Source organism: Oncorhynchus keta, chromosome 37 (genome assembly GCF_023373465.1).
Source record: "Oncorhynchus keta strain PuntledgeMale-10-30-2019 chromosome 37, Oket_V2, whole genome shotgun sequence".
Classification (NCBI taxonomy): Eukaryota; Metazoa; Chordata; class Actinopteri; order Salmoniformes; family Salmonidae; genus Oncorhynchus; species Oncorhynchus keta.
In genome coordinates, this window is record NC_068457.1 from 13,087,142 (window position 1) to 13,104,250 (window position 17,109).

General features: G+C 39.0%; 2 protein-coding genes across 2 annotated transcripts; both read left to right on the forward strand.

The window, feature by feature from the left end:
* The first annotated feature begins 849 nt into the window (after window positions 1-849).
* Window positions 850-5,203, forward strand: LOC118399631 (gastrula zinc finger protein XlCGF48.2-like). The gene is made up of 2 exons (XM_035795882.2): window positions 850-1,366; window positions 3,955-5,203. Exons 1-2 carry the CDS (start codon window positions 1,057-1,059, stop codon window positions 4,800-4,802), a joined length of 1,158 nt encoding a protein of 385 aa, XP_035651775.1. The 5' UTR covers window positions 850-1,056; the 3' UTR covers window positions 4,803-5,203.
* Window positions 5,204-9,222: 4,019 nt separating this feature from the next.
* Window positions 9,223-16,360, forward strand: LOC118399634 (uncharacterized). Its single transcript, XM_035795885.1, has 2 exons — window positions 9,223-9,466; window positions 14,349-16,360. The coding sequence occupies exons 1-2, from the start codon at window positions 9,256-9,258 to the stop codon at window positions 14,756-14,758; spliced, it is 621 nt and encodes a 206-aa protein (XP_035651778.1). The 5' UTR covers window positions 9,223-9,255; the 3' UTR covers window positions 14,759-16,360.
* Window positions 16,361-17,109: the final 749 nt, after the last annotated feature.

Sequence of the window (17,109 nt, forward strand, 5' to 3'; positions counted from 1 at the left end):
TTTATATTTTAGCATTAAACTAGTGTCTACTTTGTCAAAACATAAGATTCATCTGTACATCTGTTTTTGGTTCCAACACTGAAAAATATGTTGGTGAGGAATCATGTTTTAAGAGTCAGTCAACAGGAGACCGCAGCGGGGTATGAAAGATGGACAGGTAAGTACATGTTTTTAAACCGAAAAGCTAATTTTGCACAATTGGTTGCTCACTAAATACTTTTTTTGCCCCACTGTAACTGTTGCTGGTTTGAGTTGAGGCTATCATGTTGAATGGTCTGGTGCCATTTTATTATTGCAGTTTGAATCATGAAAGGATATTACAGGATGAATGATATATGGATATTAAGATGAATGGATGTTAGGATGAATGAATATGAGGATGGTTAACAGGGAAAAACAAGGAAAGAAAAAACAAATCCCTTACTAAAAAGTTCCACGGGAATCTTACAGGAATTTGGGCCTCTGTGAAGGAATTGTGTAGGAATCCTGCAGGATTAATATATATATATATATATATATAATATTATCAACAAAAGTTGATAACTGTCAGAAGTTTTGTATATGCTTCTGCAGGACTTTTGCATTTAGCTTTGCACTAGATCTTGAGACTAATATAACCTCATAGTTTGTCTGAGGTTAAGATTACTCCAGTGATAGATCCTTTATTCAAGTTGATAACATGATAACCAATAACCATAATACAAGCCATGATTTACTCAATATTAAACAGCGATTCAGCAAACTATATGAATAATTCCTACCGTAAGATAATTCTACAAATACAACGTTAAGTACTCAAATATTTATCTGAGTAATGCGCCTTCCAGTCTCCACGCGGTAGGTGGCGCTTTGTCTATCTTAACTCTAACCGGATGCGCTCGCAAGGAAGGTCACAGTTATCGAAGATGGCGAAGTGTTGACAATAAGCCATATATTCTTACAAATATTACTATTTATTGAACAAGCTGGGTAAAACATTTTTTTTTGTAAAGGTTTTTCATCTTCATAGTAGTTCTACAGTAGTTGTGACCGGTTTCACAAAAACAAGGGCTTAAAATGTCTGAGACGAGTGGTTTGCGTCAACGGATAAGCTCCGTCATGGATATTCTAGCCTCCGCTGCGGTGACAGAGATTTGCAAATTAGTAGAGGATTGCTGTGGAGCGTTAAGTGTAGAAGTCTCTCAAAGCAAAGAGCAAATCAAAATGCTAGAGAAGCAACTCAGCCTGACCGAGTCGAGGTACATGTCGGTGAGTGGCAAAGGAGGTCAGACGCCTGTCAGCAGCGGCTCACCAATAAACAACAGTCCTTCGGGCAATTACCCCACGGCCAATGCCGATGATGCGGACGACACTCACGATGACAAAGGTGGGCTATCGATTTGTTGTCAGCCTTTGCCCTAATCGTAAACTAAGAAATGGTCAAGTTGATCTCTCTCTCTCACCGGTAGCGCTGTACTCCAAATAGAGAGCAATGGCAGTGGTGTAAAGTAAAAATACGTTAAAGTACTACATAAGACGTTTGTATGGGTATCTGTACTTTACTGTTTATATTTTTGACAACTTTTACTTCACTACATTCCTAATGAAAGTAATGTACTTTTTACTTTTTCTCCATACATTGACACTCAAAAGTACTAGTTTAATTTTGAATGCCAGGACAGGATGATGGTCCAATTAACGCACTTATCAAGAGAACATCCCTACTTCCTCTGATCTTCAGACTCTCTAAACACATACTTATTTTGTAAATAATGTTAGAGTGTGCCCCTGGCTATCTGTAAAAAAAAGAACAACAAGAAAATTGTGCCGTTTGCTTAATATAAGGAATTTGAAATTATTTGTACTTTTACTTTTGATACTTAAGTATATTTGAGCAATTACATTAACTTTTGATACTTTAGTATATTTAAAATTAAATCGTTTTAGGAGAGGCTGGAGATGATGAATATGAAGAGAAAATAAAATAAAAATATAAATGCCCCTTTAAGAGATTTCATACATTTTGTTTTGAGATATGTTACATTACCTGATGAAGATTCTTGTGAATTTGAAGCATTTATTTAATAAAAAAACAAGCACACAGAATTGATAAGGGTAATGTTAACTGACTGATATTATCTCCCTAGAACAAAATGTTTTTAAGATCTCCTAAGAATTGTATTTGTTGTTGTTCCAAGACCAATGCAGTGTGATTGTAAAGATTTTGGACATGTTTGCAAAAGGGAGAAGCCAAGATGTTCAAGTTGTGGAAAAGATCATATCATACGTTTTAAAAGTGATGAAAATGTGACCTGTTGCAATTGGGGTGGGAACCATGAATGCCCAACAAGGGTGAAGAAGTATGAGCTGGCCAAACTCGGGGCAGTCCAATGCATTTCACATGACGTGGCTGTTAAAAGGGTTGAGGGTTCGAATGGCGCTCCTGAAGAGTCCATGGTGGTGGATAGGCCTTCACTGAAGGCTGCAGGGTTTGCTGTTCAACAGCAAGACCCAGATATGTTAAAGGTTAACAATGTGGCCTTTTATAGCTATGGGGATTAATGGCACTGCCAAGGTGGAGAGGAAGTCCAGAAACATTGATGTCATTGTGGACGGGGCAGAGCGGTTCTTGGAAATGAAATACTTCTCGGCGAAGGAGTTGCATGGAGTATTGTCACAAGCCAAACCACCCTCTCAGGTCATAGAGTCTGAGAAGGGAGATATGGAGTTTTGAAGGAAGTGGGAGATTTGGGGTGTTTTATTGTGGGTGGATTAAATACATTTTCTCTATCACGTATGGGTTTTATTTATACCTTGTTTTTTTCCAACCCCGTCTAGTTGGTGGCAGTAATACACCTTTTTGGGATCCAGAACTTAATTGAACAGCTGACCAATTATGCAAAAGTTTAGTTCTTTAGATTACTGAATACAGTCGCACGCTGCACTACCTTTGCTTTCTTTAAATGGACCATTAGTGGTGTTTAGACCAGTATTGAGCAATGCGCCTTCCATTATAATCATTAGAGTCAGATTGCGGCTACTGGTAAAATTATTGCCCGTTATACACACTTGAAAAACTGTTTGGGTCAATCGACAACAATACAGATTTTTATTTTTTTAACCTTTATTTAACTAGGCAAGTCAGTTAAGAACAAATTCTTATTTTCAATGACGGGCTAGGAACAGTGGGTTAACTGCCTGTTCAGGGGCAGAATGACAGTTTCGTACCTTGTCAGCTTGGGGATTTGAACTTGCAACCTTTCGGTTATGAGTCTAACACTCTAACCACTAGTCTACCCTGCCACCCCATGAGAGTGAAATCCTGAACTATCTTAAAAAAAGAAGGTTGTGCCATCCTATCCTAGACCCCGTTATGTCAGATGGCGCATAAGCACCTATCTAATCGGTGTGTAAATGTTTTTAGCAGCGCTAGTATTTGCACAACAGCGTTGATGGGAATTAGCTTGAAAAAAAGCTGAATAGTGAAATAAAATGATATTTCTATTTACTCTGTCAATTGTCTGTAAGTTTGGTCCTTATGCAGGGGGAATTAAAAAAAAATCTAATGGAATGTATAATTAAACAGACTTTCCAAACATGGGTCTGTTGTAACCCACTTCCTCTCTGCTTACCTCACGTAAAAAAAATAAAAGTCCCCCACAACTTGTTGATTTTTTTCTGTGCAGGTATGGTGCATGTGCAGGACTTTTAATTTTGACATGAGGTAAGCGAAGAGGAAGTGGGTCTACAACAGACCCATGTTTGGAAAGTCTGTTTAATTTATGTTCTATTATGTTTTTTTTCCAAATTTAAGTCAGTTTAAGTTTAATTTAACTTCTGTCCTCAGGCAGACTTCTGTTTTTTAATTTAAAAAACCCAACTAATTCCTAGCATTGCTTGTGTGTAAATACTAGCGTTGCTAAAACCAGCTAATTAGCATTTCAGTTCTAACTCATCCTTTCTCCTTCCCTTCAGATTTCCAGCAGTTCAATGTCTCTGAAGTGGAGTTTCTCCCTGAGCAGCAGCATTGTAAGCAGGAGTTGAGCCCCATCCTGGGGCAAGATGACTGGAACCCCATACAGATTAAAGAGGAACAGGAGGAATTCAGGATCATCCAGGAGGAGGAAGACTCTGTATTCACTCCTGCCTGGGTGAAAAGTGACTATGATCAGTACTCAACTCAGTCCTCACAAACCCAAAGTGAAGAATATGAAGACACAATGGCCTCAACTGAACAGATCAAAACAGAACCTAAGGAAGATAATTCCTCAGAGCCAACCAGTGACTCTCATCCCCAGTGCAAATTGAAGAAGACATGGACAGAAATAGGACAAAGCTCGAAGGGTAGAAAAACCATGGATCTAAGGTCACCAGTGCAAATGAGTCACACAGAAGAGAAACCATTTTGCTGTAGTGATTGTGGTGAACGTTTCACTCAGATGGGAAAACTGGATGCTCATAGGAAGGCCCACAAAGGAAAGAAACCGCATCGCTGTGATGAATGTGGCAAATGTTTTACTCAAATTGGGTATCTAAACTATCACAGAAAGACTCACACAGGGGAGAAACCTCATCGCTGTCATGATTGTGGCAAATGTTTCTATCGAGTTGGTGATCTGACACTTCATATGAGGATTCACACAGGGGAAAAACCACTTTGCTGCCAGGTCTGTGGCAAATGTTTTGCTCGTCCTAGTAATCTGAGGTCTCACGTTAGGATTCACACAGAGAAATGTTATTCCTGTCATTATTGTGGCAAATATTTTCGGCGTAAAGATAGTCTGACCGTGCACATGAGGATTCACACAAGGGAAATCATATAATTGTTGCTATAGTAGCACATCTTTCAGCACTGGTGGTAGTCACATGAGTTCATGTGAGGATAAATCACATGAGCTATAAACTATATCGCTGTCAGGATTGTTGTAAATGTTTCAATAATTGTAAGAATATGAGGAGACCAAGAGCAGGAACCACATGCTACCATGACTTGCAAATATTTCATAACTGCCTTTCTTTAACATTAGCTAGGTTTCCATTCAATTGGCGACAGATATTAATGTGAATATTCTAAATTCTGCATAAAGAAAATATGCGCATTTTCCCACCAGTTTCCACCAAGCAGACTTGTTGTGGATAACAATCAGTGTGTGATGACGTGGTGCACACAATGTACATTTTCGCTTATGTTTTCATGTACCAAATAAAAATCTAACTTTGTGAATAGTTTTGTCACAAACTGTTGCTTTAAATAGCAAATGTGCCTACTCTGGTCTTGGCTCGTGCTCTCTAACCAACAGGTCGCAGAGACAGGGTAGGCTGTGCGGGAAGGCTAGCCTTCATGATGAGATTTATTATGGATAAGAGTGAGAATATTTGTATTCATTGATCTTCATGTCAATAAGACCCTCAATATTTTTGAGAAAGGAGCATCAAGCTCATACCATGCACTTTCACCACCCTGTGAAGTTCATCATAACATGACACGTTCTACTCTGATTTAGCCATCGTCTCCTGTGTTCCTGACCCTGAGTTGGCTCTAGAAAATGTATTCTCCATATTTATTCCTCTGGCAGATACACACACCCTTTTTAAACAATTCAGAGTCAAAGATTGATCCAACCCTTGGCTTGAATCTGAGCTCATTCAGATGAGAAATCAGGCCTGGGCCAATTCAAGGAAACTGACTTTGTAGTGGACTGACAATCTTTCAGACAATTGAGAAACAGATGTCCTATCTCGATTTCAGAAGCTTAATCAAGCAATCTCTGACTCTGCTGGTGATCCTTCTACGTTTTGGAAAACAGTCAATGTGCTGAATAGAACACATTCCTCTTCTTCCGTGCCAAGGCAGGCCTCTGGCATCATAACTGAGAAGAATGGGATCAGTGATGCTTTTAATCATCTTTTTTATCTCGGCAGGCTTTTTACTTGAGAAAAACTGGTTTAATTGATCCTGGTAAGTCAATCAACTGCTCTTCCCTCTGCCACCATCCAGCTGACACGACTGTTAACCCGTCAACTTATAGTGAATCTTTGTTTATTTCAACAATTTACTATCTGTGATGTACTAGATGCTTTGCTTAAGATTGATGTGTATTTTTTTTTTTAAATAATAATATTAAAAAATCCCCTGGGGCTAATATGCTTGATCCATTTTTGCTGCAGTTCTCTGCCCCCCTGATTGCTAAATTATTAACCCATCTTTATCCTGACCATTATACAGTGGGACAAAAAAAAAAGTATTTAGTCAGCCACCAATTGTGCAAGTTCTCCCACTTAAAAAGATGAGAGGCCTGTAATTTTCATCATAGGTACACTTCAACTATGACAGACAAAATGAGCATTTTTTTTCTCTCCAGAAAATCACATTGTAGTATTTTTAATGAATTTATTTGCAAATTATGGTGGAAAATAAGTATTTGGTCAATAACAAAAGTTTATCTCAATACTTTGTTATATACCCTTTGTTGGCAATGACAGAGGTCAAACGTTTTCTGTACATCTTCACAAGGTTTTCACACACTGTTGCTGGTATTTTGGCCCATTCCTCCATGCAGATCTCCTGCAGAGCAGTGATGTTTTGGGGCTGTTGCTGGGCAACACGGACTTTCAACTCCCTCCAAAGTTTTTCTATGGGGTTGAGATCTGGAGACTGGCCACTCCAGGACCTTGAAATGTTTCTTACGAAGCCACTCTTTCATTGCCCAGGCGGTGTTTGGGATCATTGTCATGTTGAAAGACCCAGCCACGTTTCAATGCCATTGCTGATGGAAGGAGGTTTTCACTCAAAATCTCACGATACATGGCCCCATTCATTCTTTGCTTTACACGGATCAGTCGTCCTGGTCCCTTTGCAGAAAAACAGCCCCAAAGCATGATGTTTCCACCCCCATGCTTCACAGTAGGTATGGTGTTCTTTGGATGCAACTCAGCATTCTTTGTCCTCCAAACACGACGAGTTGAGTTTTTACCAAAAAGTTCAATTTTGGTTTCATCTGACCATATGACATTCTCCCAATCTTCTTCTGGATCATCCAAATGCTCTCTAGCAAACTTCAGATGGGCCTGCCCATGTACTGGCTTAAGCAAGGGGACACGTCCCGCACTGCAGGATTTGAGTCCCTGGCGGCGTAGTGTGTTACTAATGGTAGGCTTTGTTACTTTGGTCCCAGCTCTCTGCAGGTCATTCACTAGGTCCCCCCGTGTGGTTCTGGGATTTTTGCTCACCGTTCTTGTGATCATTTTGACCCCACGGGGTGAGATCTTGCGTGAAGCCCCAGATCGAGGGAGATTATCAGTGGTCTTGTATGTCTTCCATTTCCTAATAATTGCTCCCACAGTTGATTTCTTCAAACCAAGCTGCTTACCTATTGCAGATTCAGTCTTCCCAGTCTGGTGCAGGTCTACAATTTTGTTTCTGGTGTCCTTTGACATCTCTTTGGTCTTGGCCATAGTGGAGTGTGACTGTTTGAGGTTGTAGACAGGTGTCTTTTATACTGATAACAAGTTCAAAGAGGTGCCATTAATACAGGTAACGAGTGGAGGACAGAGGAGCCTCTTAAAGAAGAAGTTACAGGTCTGTGAGAGCCAGAAATCTCGCTTGTTTGTAGGTGACCAAATACTTATTTTCCACCATAATTTGCAAATAAATTCATAAAAAATCCTACAATGTGATTTTCTGGATTTTTCCCCCTCATTTTGTCTGTCATAGTTGAAGAGTACCTATGGTGAAAATTACAGGCCTCTCATCTTTTTAAGTGGGAGAACTTGCACAATTGGTGGCTGACTAAATACTTTTTTTGCCCCACTGTACATGGACTTGAAATGGCCACTTTAATAATGGAACACTTGTCACTTTACTCATGTTTAATGTTTACATACTACTTTACTCATCTCATGTGTATATACTGTATTCTATTCTACTGTATTTTAGTCTATGCTACTCTGACATTGCACATCTTAATATTGATATATTCCTTAATTCCATTATTTTCCTTTTAGGTTGTGTGCATTGTTGTGAATTGTTAGGTATTACTGCATGGTTGGAGCTAGAAACACAAGCATCACTACACCTGCAATAACATCTGCTAAACATGTGTATGTGACAAATAACATTTGATTTGATTTAACTCGCATAAAAACTGTGGATGGAAATGTGGCTACTGTGTGTGAGACATTCACACAGGAGGAATCTTACAAGTGTCTGTCAAATGCTTAAGTGCCAAAAGTGCATTGAATAGTCTTTAGAGAATAAAAACTAAGAAGAAACTATATAGGCTAAGTGATGATTGCTTCAAAACAAAGGCTTAAGCAGACACATTGAGAGAATGCACGGGAACATGACGGTGCCCTGTGTAGGGAAGGGCATCAGACAGACAAGTTACTATTGTTCACAGTTTAACTTGATTATATTTGTCTCATTTTATAACTTTCCATGTGAACCCTGCCAGGCAATCACTGCACAATATCTGTCAAATAATTGGTCCAACGATAGTGATACAATTATCTTGATCTGATGAAATCCACATTGATGCAAGCTGTAACTGAGTCTAGCTCAAACGGTCACTTAAACTGGTCCTATTGAATCCAGTAGAGACCATTAGATTCCAGTTCAGCCCACTAGACACCAGTAGCCATTCTCTACCTGAACAAACTGGATTTTCACCTAGGGAATTGATACATTGTTTATCTACACATACATGTATAATACCTACTTCGGTGTGTAGTTATCGTGTGTTTAACCCTCTTTATATATATATATATATATATATATATATAATAAATAAAAATAAAATAATTGATATTTAAAAAAATATATTTAAAAAATAATTATATATATATTCTCTAATTTAAAAAAAAAAATAATCACAGCCCCCATCTCCGCGGGAGGTCTTTTGCCTTTTGGGAGGCCGTAGTTGTAAATAAAAATGTGTTCTTAACTTACTTGCCTAGTTAAATAAAGGTTACATTTTTTAAAAATGAGAATTTTCATCCTTGTAAGTCAATAAAACATTTTATGGAAAGGTTATGGAGTGATTTCTTGAAGAGTGGGAATCCTGTTTTTTTATTTTTTTATTAAACAATTACCACATTACTTCAAGAGATCCGTGAGTTGTAATACTAGTATAAAATGTTAATTCCATTTTTGCTTTTATTGTTAATTTTACAGTTTCACATAATATTCTTACTTTGAAGGATTAAAATAACTTGCCCCGGAAGTTCTTCATTACTCTTGTAGGCTTCACGGGTGACGGAACGCAATACGAACTAGCCATGGGCATATCTGAAAAAATGTCTAAATTGGAGTTGTTGAGAGTGATTTTTAACCAACGATGTACAGGGCCTGCGGATGAGATATTCAGAGCCGTTGCAAAAACGATATCAGAGTACCAGGACAACGTTTATCTATCGAAAGAGGACAACCGACGTATACAGGGGCTGCTTGACATCATCCTGAAACCTGAGATAAAGATGTATAGAGCAGGTTTGTTACTTTCTCAGTATTCAACATTCATTTTAAAAATATTTGCATTGTTTAGGATTTAATTCAGTGCTGCAGGAAGCTAGCTTAAGTAACGTGGTTAGAAAACTAGGCAGCAATGTTGAAGGGGTGATCAGGGGTTGTCACTAGTTGCCACAGCCACAAAATCAATCGGCTCTATCGTAAACATTTATAAAAACAAAACGTCGATTTTTGGTATTAATTTAAGGTTAGGTATAAGGTTAGCATTGGGTTAGGGTTAAAAACAGATTTTAAGAAGAAATTGTACAATAGGCGGGGTGTTTGACTTTGAAACCGAGACCGTGGAGCATGTATTGCAACAGTGTGGGCAGTATCAGAGGTGAAGAGGTTGCGATCTAGAATGAGGGAGAAGGGGATACAGGAAATCAGTTTAACGAGTATAAGTAGAGTAGAACGTCCTTAGATATAGTCTCAAATATTTTATATATTTTAAGAGCAATGGGGCTGGCAGGTAGGTTTTAGTTTCACCCTGTCACTGGCCCACACTCCAGGACAGTAGGTGGCGGTAATTCACCATAACGTTGGATGCCAAGCTTGACCACACCAAATAAGAAGTAGATGACTTAAGAAGTAGTGACGCAACTATGGCTGCGGGCATCTTCGTTACGCCAATTATGTTGCAAAACCATTAGTAAACAGAAGCGAATGAAACGGGAGGGACCTACCTGAATTTGTCAAATAGAAACAATCGTTTGCTCTGTTTTAAAAACTGAACGATTTCCGTAATGACAACGCCCCAGATATACTGTATGAGGAGATGCTTGTCTTCTCCCTAAAAATTGGATTTGATGTCCACAGAGCAGAACGGAGGGCTGTCAAGCTCATTCCTGTTCCTCTCTTTGGATTGGTGGAAATACCTTGTTATTTGAATTTTCTTTTGAATATTTGACGAGGGGTGTTTAAGTCAACGTACAATATTCAATGGAGAATGAGACGCTAATGCTATCCTCATGAATATGCATTGAAGTCTTGAATTTCAACAGGGACAACTCCGATAGTGTTTTTTTCCCTCAAAGTTACCAGGATGTCAGTGCATCATATTTATATCAGTGGCACCATCATTTGGGAGGATGGGCTTCTAGTATGGAATCAATGGAAATGTATTAAGGTATGTGTTTGATATCATTCCATTTACTCCATTCCAGCTAATACTATTAGCGGTCCTCCTCGCACCAGCCTTCTGCAGTACACTTGTAATAACCTAAGTGTTACAAAACTTATATTAGATCAAATTAGGCTTTTTTTAAATCAAAATGGCAATACATTTTTATCCTGACAAAATTCCACACTCATTCCCCCCCATGCAAAAACTCCTCACTTGCTTGATAATTAATGACCTGCTTAATGTGGACAGATTTGGGGTGGAGTAAACCCTCTCGCTTCGGCTCTTCCCCTCTGCCATGACTCCATTAGCAGCCTGCCTCTGCATCATTTCTAGCCTGAACAGTCGTTAGTAGTCGCTGTTTCTGTCTTTTGATGTTGCCACTATCGTTTGAACAGCCATTGTACATTGGCTAGCACACTAATTTCCCTGCTATACATTAAACATCCTCCATTAAGGTTGCGAAAGATGCCGGTGTCCTCCTTACTAACTTAAATGGATAGAGGCAAAAAAAAAACAAATACGGGCAGAATGCCTCCTGTCTTAATGAAACACTTTTCCAGTTAATAGCCAAATCAACTGAAATCAACACAATTATTTGATTTAGGGCTGTCCCTGACAACAACAAAAACATCTTGGTTGACCGAAAGTCTTCTGTTCTTTTCACAAATCTATTGCTCAATTTTTCAACATATATTTTTTTCTATATATAGAGACACTCTGTTTTAATAAAATCAACTATATGCATTGAGCTTGTCTGATGCTTTAAGCTTACGATTTGATACCTCAAGAGTGCGACAGAGATCTAGATAACCAGAAGAAGAAAACAATTAACCTGACCCACCTATTCTGCTCCAGCTCCTGCTGGCTTTTGCTGATTCTGCCATTACTCTCCTGAAGGTGCTGGTAATAGGCTACATGGGGAGTCGGCAACCTCTCTCATGTGGAATGCCAATTTATCTTACCATGTCTGAGGATCTGTGTGCCAGTTATGGTTTTCATATGCACATTTTCACGAAACCATTTAATTTATAACGTCTTCATATCTTAATCATTGTCATGTAGTTAATCAAAATTCTATCCAAATGAAAATGATACAAACCTAAAAAGTTTTGCCATTGTCAACTATGTAAAAATAGCCTACATAAAGCCAACAAATAAAAACATTGCAGCCTGCAGGTAGAAAATATCCTGATAAAAATAAATATCCTATAAATCACATTGGCTACATTTGGCCTGTCTGCAACAAACTTGAAACATTGTATTAACTTGGGTCCAGCTGGAAGCCTACTACTTGCAACATTGTATAAAATACAGTGAGCTTGGGACAGACACAGCTGTAGGCCATTTGCGCAAGGGCGGCAGCGTAGCCTAGTGGTTAGAGCGTTGGACTAGTAACCGGAAGGTTGCGAGTTAAAACCCCCGAGCTGACAAGGTAAAAATCTGTCGTTCTGCCCCAGAACAGGCAGTTAACCCACTGTTCCCAGGCCGTCATTGAAAATAAGAATATGTTCTTAACTGACTTGCCTGGTTAAATAAAGGTAATATTAAAATAAAAAAAATAAGAAGCAGGGCAGGAGCTCACCAGAACTGAGTACCGACACCCTCAAAAAAATGCTTGAGCTCCTGTTCCTCTTATAGAATATAAGCTCAAAAGTATTGTGGAGCTCCTGCACCTAAATATAAACAGTACCACGACTAAAAATGAGTACCAGAACCTATTTCAGTCCAAGTCAAGCACTAATAAAGAAGCCTATTTTTATGACTTTTCCACTGGATCAGAGCATGACATTTTCCCCTTTCACGCCGAGTGGTTATCGAAAGAGAGAAAGAGCTGGAAAGATTGTATTGTAATTGTAAAAGACTTAGTTTGCTTGCTGTTTTTGAGGTGAAGAAAACATTACTTTGAGAAGCTCCACAGGTCGTTAGTGGTGGTGCGTTAAGCCAGTCAGAAATACTATCAGATCCCCAAATGGGCACCTTTTCTATGCCTACATTTGCACTCAGGCCAGGTAGCCTATAGAACTACTTCTATGCGTGCACATCCTTACACAACATTGACAGCAGCGCTCGAAACAAAACACACAGACTAAATTGACAGAACTCAAATTGAATTAAATAAACCAAAACTTGTTTCTCACAAGTGTAGTTAGTATAGGTTGTGCAAACAATTGTCCACTCTGACAATGAGAACAGGAATAATAATATTGAATGCATTAAAATAAATGACTGGAACCAAAGTAAAACATTGAAGATTAGTAATTATAAGAATTAACGGTAAATGTACTACTGGTGATATACACTACCGGTCAAAAGTTATAGAACACCTACTCATTCAAGAGTTTTTCTTTTTGTACTATTTTATACATTGTAGAATAATAGTGAAGACACAAAACTATGAAATAACACATGGAATCATGTAACCAAAAAAGTGTAAAACAATTCAAAATATATTTTATGAGATTCTTCAAAGTAGCCACCCTTTGCCATGATGACAGCTTTGCACACTCTTGACATTCTCTCAACCAGCTTCGTGAGGTAGTCACCTGGAATGCATTTAAATTAACAGGTGTGCCTTGTTAAAAGTTAATTTGTGGAATGTCTTTCCTTAATGTGTGAGCCAATCAGTTGTGTCGTGACACGGTATATTTTTAAATATATTTTTATTGAACACTTTTTTTGGTTACTATATGTGTTATTTCATAGTTTTGATGTCATCATTATTCTACAATGTAGAAAATAGTACAAATAAAGAAACCCTTGAATGAGTAGGTGTTATAAAACTTTTGACCGGTAGTGTATGTAATGAGAATTAATATACACTAACAATCAAAAGCAAACATTTCACACAATGAAGTTATGAAACAATGGATGTGCACAAATTGCCGGGAGAGAGCGCATTCTGGAGAGTGAAGTGCATTGTTCATCTGGGCGCATGTTCAATCTGCCGTTTGCATTTACCATGCAGCATTTATGATGATATGACCTCCGCAGAAGTCAGGGCATTCATACTTCTGTGAAGCGCAAGAGCAGTGCAGAGATGTTGTCAAGAAAGTGAGTTTGTGTTTATACAGAATGTACCACCCCCACGTACTGTCAACCAATCATGTCAATGCGGAGCTATACAGAGCCCTCTGCATTGTTGCAAAATTTGGGAGGCGCATGACGATGCGGCACAGAACTCGATTTGGCCTCTACATGCCTCTGCGTCACACCCTCCATATGGAGTCTCCGACCACGTTTTCAAATCAAGCATAGATTGGCTTTAGTCTAGGCCTCCGCAATGGATTAGTTCAGAGATGGGCGCAGATATATATATATATATATATATTTAAGCACTGGCGGTCACACCCCGATTTGTTACTGCTTGACTAAAACAATCTCGGTTGACCAACAGCCTATCGACCAAACAATCGACCAGTCGATTAATTGGGGTCAGCCCTAATTTGATTTGACATTGCACAGTTGCAATTCCATAGATGTTTTGCTAGTTGTGGCTTAAGTTAGCCAATGTTTGTCGTGGCTGTTTAAAGATTCATAGGCTACTTTCAAGGTGAAGAACCAACTATAATTACGTCGTAAAAGGCTGAACTTATCTTTCAACAGGGACCCCGATTCTTTTTGTCGGGATTTGTCTACACTGTCAGTTGAGGATGAAGTACTGCCTGACATAAGACAATGCAAAGACCACCTGTCTCATCAGCTTATAAATTCTAACTCCTCTTTTCTCCATCCCTTCAGATTTTGAGCAGTTCATTGTCTCTGAGGTGGAGTTTCCTCCTGAGCAGCAGTACTTTGAACAAGAGTGGAGCCCCGATTTGGGGCAAGATGACTGGAACCCCATACAGATTAACAAGAAGCAGGAGGAATTCCGGATAATCCAGGAGGAGGAAGACTCTGTATTCACTCCTGCCTGGGTGAAAAGTGACTATGATCAGTACCCAACTCAGTCCTCACAAACCCAAAGTGAAGAATACAAAGACAGACCAAAACCGAAGGAAGTGGATTATTCAAAGCCAACCAGTGGCTCTCGGCCCAAATCGAGGAGGACACAGACAGAAAAGAGAAAAAGTTTTATCAGCTCCAAGGGTAGAAAATCAATGGATCTGAAATCACCAGTGCAAAGGAGGTGTCAGACAGCAGATAAATAATTTTGCTGTAGTGATTGTGGGGAATGTTTCACTCAGATGGGAAAACTGAATTCTCATAGGATCATGATACACTCCAAAGGTAATCAGTTTCGCTGTGATGAATGTGGCAAATGTTTTGCTCAGTGGGGATATCTGGATTCTCATATGAAGATTCACACAAGGGTGAATTGTGGCAAAGTATTCACTCAGTCTGACCGCTTCGAACCCTCCTTGACCACTTTGAAGGATCACACAGGAGAGAAATTGTATTGCTGTGGGGAATGTGGCAAATATTTTTCTAATGCTGGGTCCCTGAATTATCATAGGAGGTCGCACACAGAGGAGAAATCGCATCGCTGCCATGATTGTGGCAAATGTTTTTTTGAATTTAGGGATCTGAATATTCACAGGAGGATTCACACAGGGCAGAAACGTTTTTGCTGCCAGTTCTGTGGAAAATTTTATAATCAGCACACTTCTCTAAGTTATCACATGAAGAATCACACAGGAGACATCTTGTAACTGTCATTATTGTGGCAAATATTTTCGTCATAAAGGTCATCTGACAACGCATATGAGGATTCACACGAGCGAAATCAGATAATCGTTGCTATAGTAGCAGATATTTAAGCACTGGCGGTCACAAGTGCATATGAGGATAATCAGATGAGCAGTAAACTATTTTGCTGTCAGGATTGTTGTAAATTGTTCACTCCTTCCAATCTGAATCGTCTGGGGAGACAGAGGGGAGGAACCACATTAATACCATGACTGGCAAATATTTTCTGTAGAAAATGCTTTAGTGCCAGAAGTGCGTTGACTATTCATCGGAGAACACACAGCTAAGAACAACCTTCAAAGCCTAAAAGGGTCACCTGAGGACATTGCTTGAATGACCTTTACTCTGGTAGTCCTGAAGCCTGATTCTCTATTCAAATCAAATGTTATTTTATTGGTCACATACACATATTTAGCAGATGTTATTGCGGGTGTAGCGAAATGCTTGTGTTCCTAGCTCCAACAATGCAATAGTATCTAACAGTTAAAAAATATGCCCTGGGGGGTAAGAAACAAAGGATCCAATTTGGGAAAGTTGTAATGCTGGGGAGTTACCGCCACTCTGATATCCAAAAGTACTTTCCGGCTGTATGTAATAACACAAAACGTTCTGGGCCAGTAATGTAAGAAATAACACAAAAAAAACAATACTGTAAAGTTACATAGCTAGAGGCAAAGCTGCCATGTCTGTCGGCACCATCTATGCATAACTATTAAAACGCCATAATCGGGACATATTCTGCTTAACCTGTCATTTTCCATTCTGCATTGGCTGTAACTTTCATTAAGTGTAAAGCTGTATTTTTCTACTGAGAACAGAACTTGTATGGTTAATTGTGTAGCCCGTCTCTTCCAGAAACCATTTTGTGTGTTTCATTGTTCAGTATCACCCATCGTCTATAATGATGCATGTATGTCTCAGAATTAATATTCTTATCAATCTGAAGAATAATTTGCCTTTGAGTCATTTTAGCATTAGTATCTTGAAGAGGTTGCTGACTTTGTGCTGAGTGATCTCCCAGTAGGCCTACTGTTTAAAACATTAAATACTTTTTCTGAATGTGATGACTGTCACCTGACTTGTCTCTTTTCACACTGACAATTTTCATTGGAGCCTTTAAGGCCATGATACACTTGGAATTTCTGGAGGTAATGTTGCCTCTGTATCACGGGCTTAAGAGTACACATGGAGAGAAACATGACTCTGTCCTGTGTGGGGGAAGGGCGTCACAGAAGATTGAGGCACATTTTGTAACTTCCACCTGTTAGTGGAGACATGCCACAGTTCTTATTTTAAAAGTCATTCAGTTTTTCAGAAGTATCTAATCGGATTACAATATTTTTGTAGTCCAGATTAGTTTTAAATGTGTTGAAGTCTGTCCAGTGTTTTGGCGGGGAGTCGGTAGAGAATAGTGTTGCAGTAGTCCAGGCCGGATACAACAAGGGCGTGAATGAGGGTTTCAGCAGTGGGGTCAGTAAGAGAGGGTCTCAGTCGTGAAATGTTTGTGAGGTGGAAGAAGGCTGACTTGGTGGTTTACTTCCCAGAAGATCCAATCAATATCATGCAGCATTAGGTCAACATGAATGAGAAATACTCTTGGACATAAAGAAGGCAATATTATCCGGAAAGTATGCATTTTGAATGTATCAATAACACCATTCTGATACTCTCCTCATACAGAGACATTCAAAATATAACGGAATCCCTGAAAACAGACTTTGAACCAGAGCTGTGAGTTTCCTACAGTACTCTGTACTGTTTAATAGTTACATAATTCAAATCAAATCAAACTTGATTCACTTAGGGACCTATT